General features: G+C 39.4%; 1 protein-coding gene across 8 annotated transcripts in view; it reads left to right on the top strand.

Moving 5' to 3' along the window:
• diaph2 (diaphanous-related formin 2) overlaps window positions 1–21,132 on the top strand; it is a 366,461-nt gene that overhangs the window by 123,791 nt on the left and 221,538 nt on the right. For 6 of the 8 annotated variants that reach the window (XM_075481764.1, XM_075481768.1, XM_075481767.1 and 3 more), the window contains 6 exons: window positions 3,672–3,790; window positions 4,995–5,059; window positions 5,841–5,945; window positions 9,205–9,267; window positions 12,238–12,597; window positions 17,168–17,282. In XM_075481764.1, the coding sequence (XP_075337879.1) occupies window positions 3,672–3,790; window positions 4,995–5,059; window positions 5,841–5,945; window positions 9,205–9,267; window positions 12,238–12,597; window positions 17,168–17,282 (827 nt within the window). The remainder of the gene's footprint in view (window positions 1–3,671; window positions 3,791–4,994; window positions 5,060–5,840; window positions 5,946–9,204; window positions 9,268–12,237; window positions 12,598–17,167; window positions 17,283–21,132) is intronic. The other 2 variants (XM_075481771.1, XM_075481769.1) reach the window with 1 other exon arrangement.

Genomic DNA, 21,132 nt, shown 5'->3' with positions numbered 1-21,132 from the left:
TTCTTGGCACTTGTTTCAAGTTAATTTGGGTGACAATCAAATTGATATATTGGCAGAATGTTCTAATAATCTTAATTATGTTCTCCTTAGTGTAGAATTACGCTGAAATAATTAACATGTTTTAATTAGCTTAGAACAAGCAGTGTATATCCAACGATTCCGCTCCCTCTTTAATTTTGCTCTACCGTGTTTCTACAAAATGCCTAGAAGGGACAGGTGCTGCACCTGTTACAAAGCGGGTCTTTTGTATTTTTCGCACCCGCAATAGTTTTTTCTTCTCCACATTTTTTTACTAATGCAGCCTTAATCTTTACTTTTGACAGGGGTTCTGCATCAATGATCTCTGGATGTTGAAATCTAAAGCGCTCTTGAACTCCGGGCTGCTCCCCTTGTTAGGCGCATGTTAGCTGCAGTGCACTGCACCAAGCGGCTGTCAAAACAGTGCATAGCTACAATAATGTTGCACTGTGTCAATGATTATAAGTTGGGGTGCAGTTACAGCGCTGATATAATTCTATTATGTTGAATTAGACCATTTAGAAATGTGGAGTTTGCTTTCTACTTTATATTTAAAGAGCAGATGTGTCAGTAGCTGGGATGTAAGGTCATGACTCCTTTGAACAGAGTGGCACTGATTATTTCCATGCTGTTTCAGACCTTTAGCAGAAATAAGACTTAAAAAAGAAAGTTTGAGGATGAGAGGCGAAAGATGAATTTACCAAAGACGAGTTGCTTTTCCCTTGGAGTTATAAATTATGTATTCTTCATCTATTCAGAGGAAGTGAGAAATAGAATTCACATTAACTATCTAGTTCTCCATGTCCACCTCAGCTCCACTGTCCATGTACATCTCTGTACGCCAGCAATAAGAAGGGATCAGTACCAGAGCTCATGAAAAACTGATGGTCTTTTTAAAGATATATCTTTGATTTTTTTTTTTTCCCCCCCTCCAGCCTTCATAACAAATGCTAGAAGAAACTCGCACACATGCACAGGCAAACATTAACACCAGAAATGCATTATGACTGAGGCATTTTATTCCCCATACATCACAGCTGTGGAGTTGGGATGATGGAAGATGCAGTACTGCAGTGTATGCAGCTATTTCCAATAGATACCATCTTTCTTTTTCAGTCTTCGCCCCTTAAAGTTAGCAGCTTTTCAGTTTGTGCTTAAAGCTGGTTGAATGTGAAATAGCACTGTTGATATATACCGTTCTCACAAAAGTGCGAGATCAGAGGTTGTGCAGCAGCAACGTATGGTTGTTGTTGAAATGTTGTAATGGCAGTTTTAGGATTGATAGTGTTGTTAGCCTGTTTTGTCTCGAGCTTTGTGATCAAAAGAAATCACCATATTAAATCTGTAGTGAGAGATTAAGTTGTTTTTGTGAGTGTGTTCATTGGAATTGATGGCACACTTGGCACCTTGATTCTTTTTCAAATAATAATATCAAACAATAATTCATTAGATATTCTAATTAGTATTCTAATCGTAAGGCAGTCTGTAGTGGGTAACTGCTCTGTCTACTGTAATTCCTCCAAACAAAACATAAGTTGTTTTTCTCCCCTCCGGAGCTTGGTTTATTTTGGATAATTAATCTCTCCTTGCAGGTCTAATGAATGGGAGCACATCAAACCCACCCAGTAAATATAGAGCAGATCTGCACTTTTGGAGCCTGGTGATATGGGGATTACATTGGTTATGTGGAGCAGAGCTGGATCAAGTGGCTGGGGCTGTGCTGAACTGCAAGCTATCACTGGAAGAAACGAAGGTGCCAAAGTAAAAGAAGAGGTTGGGGCTGATGCTGGGGACATATGCTTGCTTTGGAAGCCCGGCCCTGCCCACTGTGGAGGGGCCTGACAGTTCTGGGTCACTCTCTCCGTTTTTACTTATCTTTACCCAGCCTCTATCTGCTTGGTGGTGGCGGAGGATGGAGGACGAAGGGAAAATAGGGTGGTTTATTGAGATAATAATATGGTTTGCATTGGTGACAGCTGTAAGCCGAGTGCCACAGTGCTTAAGCCATGCGGGGTGACGTGTGAGCTCCTACCAGCTTGTGCCAGTCGTGAGTGGGCGAATCCACCAGCTCAGGCTTAATGTATGGTATTTCATGCTTTTAAACAGTGCACCTAGATGCTGATTTATTCTTATGCACTTTGGCAAGAAGCTCTTTTACATTTCTTTTCATAACACGACATGATCTGTCCACCCACAAAGTATCACAAGAATGTTAACTTTAAATTGAACCGTTAGACTCGAAAACCTGAATATTAGCTTCTATGCATTTCATGTTTGATAGTAACAAAGGGCTCATTGTCAAACACATCCCCTTTTTTTCTCAGATATATTTGGATTGTAAACAGTACATTTCTGGTCTTTTCAGACCAAATTATCCCACCTTGCAACAGGCACTTTGTTCACAGTTCTGCCTGGTTTAATCAATTATCACATTATAGTAACAGTTACGCTCCCCCCCTTAATGCTCTCATGCAGAGCCAGGAGACAGCCAGGCTTTGATCAGACTAAGTTCCTTGTCTGGATCAAAGTTGTCATGAAACCTCAAGCTTTCCGGTAGCTCTGATTTTTAAAAAAATTTTTTTTATTATTATTTATACATTTTTGGACGATCTAGAGAAGTTAAAAATGATTAATTGCGAGGATCTTCTTGTATAGTCTCTGTTATTGTCTCGGTATAATATTACACGCCAGTTCACTAAGTTGTTTCTTAGGAAAATGTTGATGGAACATGATCTGCTGCTAAAAGAGTCTTATTTGTACTTTTACAACACATACAGGAACAACTTTCATTCTGTGCCGACTTTATTATTCTAAGCTGTCATGGGTGTTAAATCAGAGGCCTATTTGTTCTCCAGCTGAACTGTAAATGCCCAGACATTCACACAAATGAATTACATTAAAACAATTAGGGAAAGGCAGCATTAGTACATGGTTTTCCTTTTTTAACGTCTAGTTCCTCAGTTTAAAATGTAACTTTATCACAAGTCATGGAGCCTTTGGAAGATTAAATAAGGGAGTTGTTTCTCTTAGAAAATTTACACATCAACCTCTGGTCAATGTCATGCTCAGAAAATAATTATGTCTCAGTTTGGAGCTCAACTTAAGATGGCATTGTATTTTCTAAATGTCACTTACAATTAAAGTTGATAATGTTACAGAGAAAAGGTCACATACCAACCTGCGTGGTGGCAGTGGACTCTCAGGCTGATTCACACACCCTGCTTGACAACGCCAAGCACTCAGTCACGCTCCTAACTGGCTGACATGTTTTCCTGGTCATTGTGCTTTCAATTACGCCCATTACAATGATTAGATTTGCATTTCGGTCTTTATGGTTGCTCTAATTGGCAAAGATGATTGCAAATTATGCAAGAGGGCGACCGTAGCCTTGACTACCGTCAGTCACCTTGAAATGGACAGACTGTCACATAGTTTGAGCTCTGTGTAGCTTTGAAGCTGCTAATTTTATGATAGGGATGAAGCAAGTGATCAAATTTAATGGGGTACCTATTTTCTCCACCAGCACCCTTTTTGACATGGCATTTTGTGACCTCTAGCTTGGATAAGAGAATAATTTGTAGTTAATTAGTCTTGTAGGGTTTGTGTCACTCATATCCTTTCTAATTGTTCTGCTGTGCTTCATGACCCCTCAGGCCTCAGTATTACAAGGTGATTGAAGAATGCGTGTCCCAGGTGGTTCTGCATCGCAGTGGGATGGACCCTGACTTCGGCTACAGTAAAAGATTGGATGTGGACTTCACCCAACTTATTGGTAACTTTTGATTTCTTTTTTTTTTTTTTTTTTTTAACAAATTTGCACGTTGGCAAAAGTCAAACATTTATGGTGAAACATAATAGTATGATTATAATGAAAAGTTACTGTTTCTTTAAAACTTAAGGTCACATACTAAACAAAAAGATTTGATCATCAAAAAATAAAATACATATAATTCCAGACTGAGCTAAATGAAGCAAAAAACAACAACGAGTGGGGCCACGTTTCAGTACTGTACAGTAATCTGATCATATTAAAAACAGAGCCCTGATTGTAAAATGTATTTTAGCCCGACGCAGTGGCTCCCAGATTTCAGATTTATTGAGGTCTCAAATGAAGCAATCATAATTGAGTGAAATGGGAAAGCTATCAGTTTTCCTTTGGCAACAATGCTGTAGTGCATCCTATCGCAGAGCTGGTAGGAGAGAAAGCATTAAAGCACTCTTCTTTGGCATTTAGACCAGAATTTAGACCAGGTCTTGTCATTCTCACCAACTCAGGTACTTCACTTATAGATCTCATCACTTAGTCATCACTTAGTAAAGAACCTTCCTTAGCAAAAATAGAATGAAAATAAAATATTATTTTATTAGTGGATGGAAATAAAATCCCTTCCTGTTTGGCAGCTTTGGAACAGAGTTTTGAGTGGCTGTGATGGACAGACTGTTTGGATGAAACCAAAAATGCTTTGAAAAGCTTTTATGAGGCTCGCTCTTATGATCATCACAGTAAAATGATTCTCAGCTATATTAGATTTTATGAAAAATCTAATATAGCTGAGAGAGTTCAGTAAGGTGAAAAGAGATGTCATGAAGTGCTTTGGACTCACCATGATCCAAGATTTCCAGCATATTTTTGCTTTTGGGAAGTGAACGAATTCACTTTTGTTTAAAAGTTGCATGATTAAACACATCTTCAGTTATCAGTCATTTGTCCTTCTAGAGCGCACGAGGTACAGGATAAAAACCTGGTGAGGGGGCAAAAAGGGGATTGTTCTCAATCAGAGAAAATACACCTAAAAAACGGAAGATTGGATAAGGATATGAAAAGATGTAAGAATGATTCTATGTTCTGAAAACAAGATCCAGTTCTAATTGAAAATCTAATTTGAAAAAAAAAAAAAAAAAAAAGTTAAAAATGCAGATTGCAGCCAAAGATACCTTTTGCAATAGCCCATGACTTTGGCTGTCTTGTGTTGCAGATCAGTGTGTGGATAAAGCCAAAGTTGATGAGAGTGAGCAGAAGGCTGCAGAGTACTCCAAAAAGGTGAGACATTAATCACTCCAACAGCTCCCCTTTGGTTGGCCAGCTCCCATCAGCAAAGTTTTTTCTTCCCCAGAGCTCCCAGACAAGCTATTGATTTTCCATGCCCTGATCAATACCTGGCTGTGACGCTACATGATCCGTATCAGCGTTACAAGAATCAATGCCGATGTTCTGATGTATACTTATTTGTACACAGTGCCGGGGAGAGTTAAGTTATGTGCAGACACCTTTGATAGAATTCTGCCTTTTAAGATGGCCAATCTCTGTTACTCGCTTGACTTTTTGAAGTAGTTTTAATCATTTCAGAGACATGACAATCAAATACAATCTCTGACTTAATATTTTAAGTAGGAAATCCAGAGAGCCAAGATTAGAGGGGCTAGACTAAAACCTAAATGGCACCAGGTGTCCTGGGAAATGTTTTTTTCTTAAGAGTCATGTCCCACCATCCCACTGTGCTCCCTGCTGGGCTGGTGAAATCCTTGTTGCGACATGGCTTGGTTTCTGCAAAGGTTAGATCCATCAACATACAGGAAAACCAAGCCTGAGACGAAGACAAAGGACAACAGGGCTCAAGGGCCGTGAGGGCTATGAAAAGAAATTGGCCAGAGAGGGTAAGACGGCGTGTTTTGGTGTCTGTTGATGTGCCCTGTGGCCACTCTCTGGAGCCACCCTGCCGCTCACCTACCTGCGTGTGTTTGTGAGAGTGCGTGTGTTCTTAGATTTGCGAATGCGTGTTTATTATCTGCACATAAACGGTCCTGTGTCTCTTTTCCTGCAGTTTGATGAGGAGTTCGGCGCACGACAGGAGGCTCAGGCTGACTCTCAAAAGAAAGAAGAGAGAATCAAAGAGTTGGAGACAAAGATCCAGAGCCTGGAGTCCCAGGTAAATCCACAAAGTGAAATCCCACTACTCTGTAAAACAATTAAACTTCCCAGCGGTCTTAATAATGTAGGTCTCAAACAAAGGCAGAAAGATAAGTGAGTAAAAAGGGTCATTTTCAAAAGCACTTTTAATTAGCCAAATACTTGTTTTATTTCTTTTTTTTCAATATTTGTCTGGAACAATTGTGGCACTGATCAGTCAAGATGCTTCTAGAAAAGGCTTGATTTGGTCAGAAGGATACCTTTCCATTTACAGATGTGAAGCTGCTGTAAGTGGGAGTTATCATCTATGCAAGAACATTTGATTTAATAAAGGGTCAATCTCCTTCCTAAGTTGTAGCTCTTTGTATGAGCCAATTGCTCTATTGAAGCTTTTCCTATGAAATTCTATCATCACATAGACAGATTGCATTTCTTTTCCTGGCTTCTACATCATTTATTCCCAGGCAAAACCCTCCATTTTGAGCACAGAAAATGACTGCTATTTCCCCCTTAACCTAATTTTAAACACTTTAGGACTACCTTGGGATAAAAGGGCAGTTTTCTTCTCTGCTTATGGAATTTAATATGAACCAGAACTGAGAGATGCTATGGTTAAATCTGAACCAGAGGTGGGGTTTTCTCTCAAACATTTATTGCTTGTTTCTTCTGTTTGCACTTAGCTTCTGAATAACTGCACCTGCATATATGGTTTAAGAAGAGTTTTTATATTTGTCACATACTGTTACTGTAGTCCTGTAGCAATCAGTGGTATTGCTAGTTCACATTAAGTGCTGTTATCTGGTACAGCTTTTGGCTGTTCTTCCAGCCCAAGTCACATATAAAAATGATTTGGTTGTGCCAGTGCGTGTCCTAACTTTACCAAATTACGGCAGGGCATTTTTAATCATTCCCTCAGCAGCTGAAGCTCCTTCCATCCTTTCCAGCCTTTCTTCTTTTTCCCTCACTCTTTTCCCTCTGTCAGAGCTTTTTTGTTTTGTTTCCGTATCTTTTAGCAACACACCCTCACATCCTCACATTCCCCTGGCAGGTCAGTGTCTTTTTGACGACTTACTGACTGTGACACATTAACAGGTAATGTGGAGCAGAGAAACCCAGGAGAGTCAAACCATGTTTCTTTTTCTGTTTGTCTGAATGTTCCTTCAGAATGGCTACTGCGGCAGAGCCCCACATGTACGGACATCAATCTCAACAGAGAAACATGTCATTTGTATTCGCTGCACGAAGGGTTGCAAGCACTTTAGAATATCTGCAATTGATTGACAGTCATGGATTAATAATCATCATTTTGAATGCAAATTGATTTAAAGACTGCACATTTAAAAGTAAAGGCAATCATCATACATATTTAATGAGATTATATATCAGAAATGCAGTTTCAGTAATAACTTTGAGTTTAGGCAGGTGTTGATAGAGATTGTTCTGTAGTTGCCTCAAGCAAAGAACACCATATTGTCATCCTGACAGTTGGGATTTTGCTTCTTTAGAAAAACTGAGCTGTAGGAGTGTATTTTGCTACCTTCTCCACGTTTTGACACTTGCTTTAGAGAAGTCATTATCCATGAGAGCGCAGAACCTTCAAACCGGTTCGAGGACATGCATTCAGTTTGTCCATCAAAGCAGCTCTGCGATCGCTGCTGTTTTGTTGAATATGAATGAAGTGAGAGCTAACCCTAACCTTTTATCTCTGAGACTGAACTCCTGTCAGATATTAAAACACACGCATGTGAGTCACTTTTCTCCACTGTGTTTGTGAACCAGCACATTTAATGAGAGTCTTTCTCTGGAACTTTGGCATTGTAACAAGCAGCATGTTTGATGTGTCTGTTTGATTATCTCCCAATTGAGTTGAGTGGAGGTTCTGCTTATAAACATCAACAAAGGACATTGAAATCACAAGGAAGTACAACTCATCCACTATTCCCAAAACCTTTGCTCGCAACCAGTCAAAGCAAAAAGCAAAAGCTACTCACTGAATCGGCTCTGGATGTGATGAATAATGTAGCACTGCAGTGGGTACCCTGGAATACTCTGCGCCATCCCATTAATAGGTTTTAACAACCTGGCCGTCTTGTAGCTGACCCAGCATGGCCCCCAGAGGAGCTGGAGGTGTAGTAGACCACTCTCCCTGTCTTTTAATGCCTGGCTGCCATCTACTCTAACTGATTATAGAATTTGACTCAGCTGACAATGGTAGCAAAACTCACAATGAAGGAGCCATTATGTGAGCCCTGTTGTTGTGTTGTTGTGAGGCCGGGTTTGTTGTTAAGCCAGGAATACTGTCTTTCAAGCGTGTCATACATATGATCTTTACACTGCTTCAAATGCTGGTTAGAAGACCTTAGAAAGGAGGGGAACACTATGACTTTTAAATGAAACTCTTTGGCTTCTCTTGGGTATCTCAAAGTCTCTAACTTTTAATCCAGAAGAGGGAAGAATCAAATTAAAAGGATTTTGGCTTCAAATATTGCACTTTACTTCCATTTTCAAAGATTCTTGGAAGACGAGAGGCCTTTTCAAAGCACTAAACAAAAAGTTTTCATCTGTTTTTCCATTATCCACATGAAATATTTAGTTCTCTACACCCCATACTATGAGGTGTTCTGTAGGATCGACTGCATGAAAAGTAATATTCCATTCCAGTTGCTGTGGAATATGTTCCCGTCCTCTTTCTTTTGGTAAGGTTGCACAGAGTGAAATATCAAAGCAGAATGGGTGCAGTTCTAAAACAAAGACTGCACAGGGAAATCAATGCCCATCACACATCTGAGAGTGTTGAGTTGAAATGTATTTTGCAATGCCAGAAAGAGAAGAAATGGAAATGGAAGAGGGTTTTTGAAGGTGCACCAGCTGTCTGTGATGCTCTGGCGTGTTCCTTTCATGCAGTCATTTCTCTACACTGATGTTCTTTTTAAGATAGATTACATCTTGTTTTAGGTGAGAAAGTACAGCACACTCTGCCTTTTTGCACATGAAATAGCTCATTCAGACATAATGGGAATATGACACTGTACTACCTTTGTCTTTAACTGTTTAAGGGACCCCCCCTTTCCTTCCCTTTCCTTCCCTTTCCTTCCCTTTCCTCTGTTCTGGCTTTATTGTGTTTGGTGTGAGTTCTCTACCTGTTGAAGTATACTGGTGTTCTTCTTTTCTGTCTCTCTAACCCACCCCCATTTGCGCCTCTTTGTTGCCCTTTGTGTGTGTTGTGACGTGTGTGTTCTCATGGTGTGTGTGTGTGTGTGCGTTTCATATCTGCACAGTTAACAATTGAAAAAGACAAGCTCAAAGAGGCTCAGAGACTCATCAGGGAATCTGAAGCCAAGGTGGGTGTCCTCTTTGCATGTGTGGCCGTTGACATAAATCTCGCATTTACTCACCTTCAAATCCAAGTATAAAGTCATTTTCGTGGCACTCTTTTTGTCTGATTGGGAGCATGTTAGCCTCTCATCTTATGCATTATATTTTAAAATACTGATTTGGATCCCCTTTAAATTCAAAAGATATTGTTTACGTTGTGTCTGTTATCTTCTAATTGTCACATATTCAAACGTTGTATGTTTTTATTGAAATTAATGGCATATATGTTGGAATGTTTTGTCTCTTGAAATGTCTAATGTACAAAGTGAGAATTCCTCAAAACAAATTTAAATATATACAGTATGTGTACATAATTGTATTTCTGATCAAGGCTAATGTAAAAGTTGGAAGCTATTGTAAACTTTGTGACCATATGCGGACGTTCTCTGCTTATTTAATGCAACTTTCATAAGTGAACCCTCCTGATTGAATTTTTCTGTCATAAATGAGATTGGGACAGAAAATTTAATCAAATCACATTCAGACTTAATTAGCTTCCCCAATGACCTCCTCACTGAATCCAAAGGAGCATAAATCCAAACTGGATGTTGGGTGTTGCATTAGTCTGGACTCACATCAGTGAAGAAATACCAGGCATTCAAATCTGGCTAAGATATAGAATCAAAGTGTGCTTCATAATGTATATATGCGACATATATATATCAATACAGTAAGAAATGACTGGGAAGGCAGAGTTTTCACAGTCTTAAAAACAAAATTTCTTCACTGCAAGTTGTAGAAGGCACAGCTTCTCAGTTTCCTAGTTCAGATACATGATTGTCTACTTTATTTACAATATACGCATTATATGCAAATACATATAGGCTGCTTAATAACAATGCACAACATAGAATCTGGATCTTAATTCACTGTGAAATGAGCATTAAAAAACAGATGATTGTCATGATTATATTATACAATGTTATATTTGGATCCGAGGAGTAACATGGAGCTTATGATTGAGAAGATCAGAGGGGCAGATAGGAGGACAGAGGGCTCTCAGTAAGAAATCAACTCTGCACTAATTCAGTTGCTACTTCAATTCCACTGTCTCGTATCAATCGTAAAAGATTGACAGACTTGTAATCAGTACTCCTGGATTTTTTTTAGTGAAGGGCTCTGAGCAATCTGTGTGAGGAGTTGTTTGCAGTGCACCTTTTTAATTTTAACCCTAATAAACAATCTGCCAATTCCATTATATAATGAAACACGATGTAATGTCTTTAAATATGAAGCCAATTACATTTTACGAACACAATCAAATGACTGGGGAAAATACAAGTAGTGGGGAATTGGTTTAGGAAATGAGAAGTGCAAATGGAAATCCTTTTTGGTAAGCGCTAACATCTAATCTAAATTCCTCTGTTGCAACAATTTGTGTAATTAGGGTATTTGCACATCTTTTTTCTTTCTTTTTTCCACCTTCTAAGCATTTTCCTATCGGTCTTACCCTGGACTATCACCATATCTTGTGAATATGCATGTGTGATAGTGCTGACACGTCAAAGGACTGAAAAACTTTTTATCAGTCTCAGGTCGTAATAAAATACCTGCCTGCTGTTTAATAGCTGTAGTGCCTGATGAGAAATCAAGGTTCTTTTCTCTTTTAAGTTAAAGCAGATTTTTTTTCACAAACATTTTGCTTAGCATTTAAAGCATGTCCATAGCGATAAATGAACATTATAGACCAACTGTCTGGGCAGTATGATGCGTGAGTCAATGTTGTGCTAAAATCTGATGAACTGGTTTTACTTAACAGCTACAAATCACACTTTATGCCTCCACACGGCAGATGTGAACAAATGCATGATTTTTGAAGTGACTTGTTTGGCAAAATTATATATTTTTTTTTACTATAAGATGTTGTAATGTGAAGAAAAAGAGTTAGTGAGGAATCGGCTCATCAGTCCTTCTGTCACCTTTTCAGAGAACTGTAGACAGACCCATTTAAGAATGCACACAGAGTGTAATACTTTATTAATGAACGACTATCACACATCCAGCTTGAGACTCAGGTCTCGTGCTGCATTCATGACGATATTGTAATTGACATAACATTTTTCTTCTGCAGTGCTGCTGCTGCAGACAGATCTGCGTCTGAGTTAAGCAAACAGTAACGGTAACCAGACCGATGATGTGGTTTAGAAATTCACTGGAACATCTGTTTCTCTTTCCAGAAACATCACTCCCACTATGTTGGTGAAATTTGGTTTGAAAGCCTGAGAGGTCAAATATAAATTGATTTCAAGTTATTCTAAAATAAGGGGCTTGGCTGGCTGAAGCTTTAGTGTACAGTGAGTTCACATTATCTCCTACTTGCCAGATAAGAGCCTCTGCACGAGGATTACAAAAGGATAAATATTAAGCACTCAGTAAAGAGATCTAACTGCTCTCCCGCTTTGTTGGAAAATTAGATTTATTAAATAAAAACTTAAAATAAACGTAGGAAAATGCTGCAGATTTAGTTCACCTGCAGCCCCAAAAAGAAAATATGTATTTAAAAAAAAAACATCTCTAGATTTAATTAAGAGTCCCACACAGGGTAATGAAATACTTTTATATTAAGTATATCTGTTGTGTTTTATGCAGTGGAATAACATGGAAAAACATTGTTTATAGACTGCCCTATGAATACTGTATGTAAGCACACAAGTTTATTTTGATTTACATCTCTGACCACTCCAAATCTGGGCTGAATGCTAATGTCGAATGAACATCTTCATTTAACATCTTTTTTCAGGAATAAAATACAGAGACACACAGACACACACACACACACACACACACACACACACACACACACACACACACGATGGCTTCTTCAGTGGCCTTATGGCTTTTGCTTATTAGGGAAATCAGATTCAGGCTTGCGTCCAACCAAAGGAAGCCTTGGTCACCATGTGGTCGTCACTGACATTTCTGTATTGTATCTGCAGATTGCTGCAGGCCCAGCAGCAACTGGAGCACCACCTCCACCACCACTACCAGGGGGGGCAGCACCTCCACCTCCACCACCACCGCCTCCTCCTCCACCTGGTGGTGGTCCTCCACCCCCTCCACCGCCTCCTCCTCTCCCTGGCCAAGCTGGGATTCCTCCACCACCTCCACCTCCCCCGCCCCCAGGTGGAGGACCTCCACCGCCCCCACCACCCCCGGGTTGTGGGCCCCCTCCCTTCGGAGGCCCCGGTGGGCCTCCACCTCCTCCTTCATTGCCCGTCATTAAACTGCCTTATGGACTCGAACCCAAGAAAACCTACAAACCCGAAACTGTGATGAAGAGAGTCAACTGGACCAAGGTACGGTACTATGTGCATTCAGTAAATCGTGTTTTCTGATGATTTTAGGGATTTAAGACTGAGAGGGAAACATTATGCCCCTGTTCATCTCTGAAATATCCAGTGGACTCTTGCAGGTCAACTAAATTAAAGGTTCCAACCAGACGTAGCTCCACTCTAATGCTTCCTTAATCTAGCCAAACAACCGTTCAGCCACAATCCACACTGTTCCACACCCAGCACCATTTCCCATTTCAAAGGATTCAACAGTAAACAATTTTCACTGCTCAAATGTCCCTGGATTTGCACAATTTTAGCATAATTGAAGGAAGAATGGGTTGTGTTAAATTCCGTCACATTTGAATACAATTTCAAGGGTGCATTCTTGCGTCTTGACTTTATTTGACCATAGATAATTTATCCATTGCCCTTGGGATTCTTAGTATTACTGTAATGACTTTTCACTGATATTTTTGTGACCTTGCCCTTGAGCCTTCAATTTCTGATGGCAAACAAAATGTCAGACTGGTACTTTTGGCATCATGTTAGAGGTTAAATGTGAGTTAAGTTTATAGTGGAATCAACATGTGTATTTTTCTTTTTTTGAAGAAGAGGAGGCCCTTTATTTTAAGATGGGTAAAAAAAAAAAAAAAAAAACCTTCATACATACCAATACAGCTAAGAACATCAAAGTTTCACAGCACTGCATTTTTGTTATTACAAAATTAAACTCTATATCTGCGACTTCTAAAACAGCAGCCTAAATTGTGGCTCTCAAACATCTTTTGAAATCTAGTAATTATTGTTTTTCAACTCAACTGCAAAAGGGTCTCAACATACCATACTGCTCTGTCCTCTCAAGTTGCAAAAGCATTTTTAAAGACGATCACAAGTCGGTGAAACGGCACGACTGCCGTGCCAGTATATAAATACTCCTCTCTACTTTCAAAAAAATGAACTAGCAGATGGAACTCTCCCAAGAAACAAGATAATCTGTTATAGTTCTCTGGTAAGAAGGGTAAACCTAGAGAATAAAAAAAAAAGTACTGTATTAGTAGTTGAGTTGCCTCACAACTTTTAGATCTTTACCTGACATTGAAATCACTCCATCCTGCACTGTCGGGCATCTCAGAAACTCATTTCATAGGTCTCTGTTTAGTGAAGAAAATGAAAAAACACCAACACATATCAAGGTTGCGCAATAGACAAAAATAAGACTGTTAAGCAGCTGTAGTTGCAGGTTAAAGCCCTGCCAAAGCCAGCTGCTGATTTGGCCAACAAACCAGCGCTGGTAACTGAGAGTTGGCAATGACAAATGAAGAGGTCACTACTCTGCCGCATCTCCAATAGTTGTACTTTTTTTTCTTCCTGTTTTTGGGCAGTACAGCGAAGAGTACTTGAAGGAGAAAGATAAGTATGGAAGGCTATCAATTATGTCACGGTGACGCCAGCCACCCAACCTTAACCCCATCGAACTTTACTGTAGGCTTTGAACTGTGCTTCCATCAAATGCACAGCTGCTCTGTGAATGCCTTAAAAGCTGAATGGGGAGAGACTGCAGCCTGCTCCCTTAAAAGATTCATCGCCAAGATGGTGAGAGTTTGCAGAGCTGTGATCAAAGGCAAAGGTTGGCTGATCCGGGGAGTCAAAGATTTGATGTTTTTTTAACCTTGAACTTTATTTCGATTTGTATTGTTTTATTTAGAAATTTTCCTTTTTTGCCGTTCCCAATAGCATTGCATGTGCAAGTTAAAATGTGTGATGTATTATTCCCTAATCAACAGACGGTAAAGTGACACATTGCAAAGAAAAAGAAATATGGAAATGTAAGTACACTTTGTTTGAATTTAAGGTGCAGGTTTCACTATCTTGTCAATTCAACAGTATTTAAGAAATCTATGTCTGCTACTGCCTTACTCTTTTTGAGCTAAACAGTAGTTGCATTTACCTATAGTGTCATACAGTGGTAGAGATGCTTTGTCCTCGTCTTTGCCTTTGCATTCCAAATATAATCATTTTCTTAAGCAGTGTATATGCGGTTTGCATGTATAATTTGTGTGCATGCAGTGCAGAGCGAATATGTACTGTCTGGGAACGTGTACAGAAACAGGTTATGTCCGGGAGCATTAACCTCACACCACAGGGTAATTAGTTTGATGATGCAAATTAAATTTCATAACCACCTAAAGAAAAACAATCTGTGTCTCTTGTGTCGATTAAGTAGCACACAAGTCTTCTGTCTCCTCTGTGCGCTGCAGATGTAGGTATTGAAGTACAGGGAGTAACTATTATTTAACAAGAAGTGAAGAAGAGAGAACACAGCCCCTCTATCCTCTACATACAAACGTGCCTAACATGAGTATGATTTACGACACACAAAGATGACTTGTACCTGGTTAGGAATGGTATCTGCAAACGTGAACAGAAAAACGTCTCTTTTTTTTTTCTCTGAATGTCTACAACTTTGTGCTGCCTATGTAATCAGACCTCCACGTGCATAATTAGAAACATTCAGCGTACATACAGGACTTTTTGACCATAACTTATTACACTTTCAGTTAGAGTAAAAGTCCTCCAGTCAAGCAGGGACCGCAGAGGCAGTGCTCTATTAGTTAAAGGCAGTTGTGTAAGACGCCCACATGGGAAAAGTCCAGCACAGACACACTTTTTAAAATGTTTACTTTAGTTATAATTTCCTGCATGTACCCTCTCATTGATGTGTCAGCAATTCCCACAGAAAATTGTTAGTGAAGATTAAGTAAGGCACTGTACAAGTGACAAAATAAACAACACACTTATAATTATGTTCTAGCTTCCATTACAGTCATAAACTCTATCCCATTACCTATGATATAATTACATTTTTAGCACAATGGCTGATTACAAATATTTATAAATGATGGAATAACATGAGACGGGCTCAAATTTAAGTTGGGCATTAGCTTATTACTTCAAGTTGTGACAAATGCCTTCCCTCAAACATAGAGGAAAAACACATTAGGAAAATCCCACATTTATTTAATGGACTGAGAGTTTAATAAGAAAAAGAAACAAATGTCCTTTGGTATAAACCAATGTCAAATGATAATAAAAAAAAAAATACTTTCAGAATCAATATAACCAGATATGCACAATTCCCCAATAATCTCTAGACTGATTTGTGTGAAGGATTGCAGACAGGAGCTGAGTGAAGGGGCTAAAACAGAGTTGTGTTGGAGTTCTTGGATAGCTGATAGCATGGCATCACTTGACAACACTCTTCTTTCATTTTCACTGTCTGGCAGTTTGTATTTTGGGATTAGACAGTCTGAATTTTTAGTCATATAGCTTATCAACAACACCTAACCACCATTGGATGCGCAGTGATTACACGAGTCTGCATATTTATGTATGTAGGAGGTGTTGAAAAACAATTCCATGTTTTTGTTACTCACTTTTAACCATTTTACTGGGGAATAAAAAAACAGCTCATTGTCTTCCTCTGCTGAACAACAGTTTTATGAGTAAAAATGGTCTGCATTTATTTAGCGCCTTCTAACCTTGTTTAGGTTCCAGGAAAAAAAAAAAAAAATTCTCATTCAGGCTCACTCATACAGTGCTTCTTCTTTTTTTAGACTCTATATATGTGCAATCCTTTTTCTTAACCACGGTTGTGGTTGCGATAATGGTGAAACTGTAAAAAATCTTAGGTTTGAATCGTTAGATTATTGAATTTCTTTCTCCATTACCCCTTTTTTCACCGTTTTCTTTGAAAATGCAAACATGACGAGTGCACTCTATGACTTTGAGTGGATTGAATGAAAGCAAAAAAGAGCGCAGACTCGCTTTGTTATCTATACTCCACAGAAAACAAGCTTGTGTTGGAGGTTTCATAAGCCTCCATTAAAGCAGCTAAAGACTCTCCAACACTGTTACACTTATCACCGTTACTATATGGCCTTGAGAATGATTGCCCAGTGCCTGCCGGAGCTCTCTCTGGGTTGCATAAGTGTGCTGCTCACATCACTTTCTTGACAATGATTACTGTGGTTTTGAGGAGGTTAATGTCACAGTGCATTGAGTTCCCTTTGAGTCGAAGCTCTCACCACTGCACTTAACAGAATGTAAAACACACATGCAGCATCACACACATTATCAGGTACTAATGAGTGGAACATGTTCGATAAGTTTGTTCATGTCCTCTGAGTCTACTGAGCAGCACAGGGGGGGAGGATTTCAGAGGAGCTCCAAAGCATCCCTGTGGCCTGTAATCATCTCAGTGTACAGGTGCTCGGTTGCTTCTGAGAGACATCATGATGTTGCACTCAAGTCTCCGTTGGTAACGTAGAGTTTTGAAGATGTGGAGCTTTAATGTGTCTGTGCACTTTTAACCCATCATATTTAAGTGACGACAAACCCTCCCCATTAGCTTTTTTCGGTCTTCTTTGTTTGTCACTCAGATGCTAAGGATGCCACACAAGGTCATGTGCGCATCCACACACAGGAAAACACTTACAAACCCTATCTTCCACCCAGAAGAACTTTTGTGTGGCGGGTTGATGGAATGACGGTTTCTGATTGTGGTGATAATGGAATCCTTGTGTCATTGCAGATAGTGCCTCAGGAAATGGCAGAGAATTGCATCTGGATCAAAGTCAAAGAAGAGAAGTTTGAGAATCCTGACCTATTTGCTCAGCTCTCCCTCTGCTTCTCCTCGCAGAGTAAAGGTAAAGAGGTGTCATCTCTCTCCACCCTGTTCTTAATTAATCTTCACACACATGCTTCATTTAGCCTCTCAGGCTGTAGTTGCTAAGACACTTTCATCTTGTGACAACAAGATTTCTCACTGAAATGTTAATCATCTTAAAACCAAGTATTTTTTCCAACACATTTGAACACCATGCGCTCAATTCAAATTTCTATGCCAATTAGAGCCACTGGTGCTCTTGCTGCTGTGTGTTTGTGCGTTTGAGAAAGCTAGAAATGGCACATCCCTGCATATTGCATTTGGTCTTTTTATTGAGCAGTTTTAGATCTTTTTTTTTTTTCCTACTTGGATATGTGCAAGTGCAGAAAGTTGAAATGAACACACATGAATGTGTGAACCCAGGGTGGTTACGCTTGGTTTGCTTCCTGCCTTTTCCAGTCCAGTAGATCAGTCCTCCATCAAGACAGAAGCGTGAGGCCTTTGTGAAGGAAGCTCTGGGGCTTTACTTGTCGCGGCCATTTTGTTTTTCAGATGCACAACCAGGCAACCTAACGTGTTAATGAATAATACAAACATTGCAAGCGATTTTTCTTTTCTGTTTTCTTCTTTGTGGAAGAGAGTGTATGAAGGCACTTGATGTATCCCCCCATGACAATTTGATTGTTTTCCACTCTTTTGACAGTATGTATGTGTCCAGCACTCCCCTCTAATTCTAGCAGCAGTGGGAGGGGAGAAGTCAGTCCTGTCAAGCGAAGAACAGTCAAATCGGAGCTCTGTCAGCGTGTACGGACATAACTATACAGAATCCTCCAACTTTTCCCATATACCCACCCTCTGTTTGGACACCAGTTGACATGCCAGCTCTCTCTTGCTCAGTCTGTTTTAAAGCCTCCAGGTCTACAAACTCGACTCAACTCTTTTTTGTGCTGTGAAATAAATAGACTCTTATCCTGAACTGCCGCAAGGCGATTTGCCCAAGACAATACAGATGGAACAGGGCTGTTGGTCGGAAAAAAAAACAGTTGTTGCGAAGCTTAATGATGCGGCAGGGGTGAGCCTGGCTGTCATGTCACTTTCTTCTCGTCTCTATGCTATAAATGCAATTTTTTTTTTTACATGTGTTCTGTAACATTCGAAAAGTAACTGAAGGTCAAGACTCTTTGTGACAGAGATTTAATTAGCATTTTTAGAGTTTCATGAATAAATGAACAAGAAAGCAGGTATTTACATTTAATGTAAATAAGCACGGTGTTGCACAGCTGTCATGAAATTCACTTTCAGATAGATTCTTGAGATAAAAGACAACTTAACATTCGCAGTTCTGCAAACACATCGCTGTGGTTTAGCTTCAGATGCCCTTTTAAATTCTTTATTAAATTCACTTTCTCACCCGCTGGGGTTTTAAAAAGAAAGCTCTATAGATAGTCCATGTTCCCGCTGGCATGGTAGGAATTCATGATCCAGTATTTCCCCCGGGAGTTACCTTCGCTGGATCCCTATCAATTACCCCTGCAGTGGCTTCACTGAATCAGCTCTTTTCCCTCTATTGTTGAAACAGAACATGATTTTCTCATGAATGAAAAATGCCGTTTAATTTTTTATATCTATCCCCCACTCCCAGTCAGTGCAGTTGAAAGTCAATGAGGTGGCTTTGATGTAGATGGTGTTGCAGAAAAGGTGATAGAATGGATATTCCTTTAATGAGATAGTTGTTCATTTATTTTCCTCTTTTGTGCGTTTCATGATTCATGCAGTGCTATCAAATATATTCCATGGAAGGGCACAGTAGTGATGGTTAAACATTCAAGATTTCATCGACAAGATCCCTCCGTCATATCCGCTTAGAATCTGAACTCTGTTTGTTTGTGTTGGTTCTTCAACTTAAAGTCCAGCTGTTTAACTGAAACTGGTGCCAGTTAAGGTGATTTTTGGGTGTCCAGCTGGAGAGGTCAAGCTTCCGAGATTAATTCCGGATGTAGTGTAAAGTGCATCCTTAATCTTTCCCCCTCATCTGATAAACAAGTCATTGGTGGAAACCATTTTCATTTGTCTGCCATAATTACATTTTCTTAAAAAAAAGTTAATATCCGTAACTTGTTTGTTTTGTCCCTTGCCTGTTTTTTGTTGGCTCCTCCATCTTTGCTACAAGGTATGGATATTTAAAAGTAAAGCACACTTTTGGGGCTTCGTGTATTGTGAAAGATGAGGCAAGGAAGTGTAAATGCCTTCCCCGCAGAGCTGCCCTCAGAAAATGGTGCAAAAAAAAAAAAAGCTTCTGTTATCTCCACCTTCCTTGAGATTCTTGCTTGTTACTTGCATTGTTGAAGAACAACATTTTGGCAGTAAAAGGAGAAAAAAAAATCACTTAAACAGCCTCCAATTTTCAGCTGCTTATTGCGCTTAGAGGCCTCTAAAACAACCGAGAATGTAAGACGGTCATCTCCCCTGCTGCTTTTATGGGTCTTGCTGTTTAATGAGTTTTACCAAGAAAAGAAATTATAATCAAGAGGGATTTTGAGCTCAGCTTTAGTCTTCTAAGACTTTCTTTTATTCTATTTTTCTTTGTCTTTTATTATGGGATGATCTGATTGAATGCTTTGCATTTTGTATCTATTTTTACTTTGAGGCTATCAAATCAGTGTTTTATTTACCGTTTGTCGAGGATGACAGGAGAAGGTTCTTACTCGTTTTCTGATGGCGTCCATGCTACACATATTTGGACATATCCTTAATATTGATGATTATGTTGGAAAACAACTTACAGGCCAGCAGAAAAAACTTTGCAGCTACTGTGAATGTCAAGTGGACATTTTCCAGACTTGGTATTTGTAAACTTGTTGGCTAAATGCAGCTTCTTCAACTACTTTAATAAGTACATGTAAGGAAACGTACCTTCAACTAAAGTATTTCTTTCTGTTTATCCCTTTAAGTGTACATGGTACCCACATGCACACAACAACAGCAAAAACAACACAAACTGTTATTATTATCATCATTATCATTTTATCTATCCGTCTGATCTATCGAGGCTCTCCACTGAGGATGTTTTGACAACGTTGCATAAAGCTGTGGAATATAAATGGAGAAATGGCATTAATTATTTTCTGTAACGTTGGCTTTTTAAATAACAGTGAATTGAATTGAACTTAATTTGATTTAAATCAATTGCACTTTATTAACCCCAAAGGGAAAAGGTTCCAGTGTAAAGAGACCATAGGTGGCGTCCTGTTCCATAACTGAAGGAGCCTCTGGCTGAAGATGATGTGTTGTTTAATGCTGGACATATTGTGTCTGGTTTTACTGTTGGGAGAATGAAGCTGTTTACAGTGAACCCCAAATTGTGTTGCACTTCAAGGTACACCTCAGTCACTGATGTCAAGGCAAGTATAACGCTGGAGCTACTGTTTGCTCTGTGATCATAAAATTGTTCCCACCCACACAGAGATGAAAAATCTGTTATCACAGAGGGACATCTCTGGTTTCTCCCTGTCACCACCCCGGTTTTTCTCCATCTTTACAATTTGTGTACGAGGCATTAAATGGGCCCTGTAGAACAACCCAGCCCCCACTACATGTCATTTTATTCTTCATTCCAATAGGCTTTGCCCTTTTCTTTTGCTTTCTTGCTCTAGTCTTTTACCCTCTTTTCTTCCTTTTTACTGCTTGGGCTTTCCCCTCTTTCTCTACACTCTTCTCTATTGACTTCGGCCTCTTTTTTTCTTTTTCTCTCATCTCCCCACAGTTCGCTTTATCAATCAGTGGGTTGTGCCTTTGTAAGGCTCTTGGGATCAAATCAGATTCACTCTGGGATTGAATGTGTGTAGCTATGGCCTCCTGCATTTGAAAGCCAATTCATTCAGCTGGAACTT

Source organism: Odontesthes bonariensis, chromosome 13 (assembly GCF_027942865.1).
Source record: "Odontesthes bonariensis isolate fOdoBon6 chromosome 13, fOdoBon6.hap1, whole genome shotgun sequence".
NCBI classification, from domain to species: Eukaryota; Metazoa; Chordata; class Actinopteri; order Atheriniformes; family Atherinopsidae; genus Odontesthes; species Odontesthes bonariensis.
This window is presented reverse-complemented; position numbering and strand designations above follow the sequence as displayed.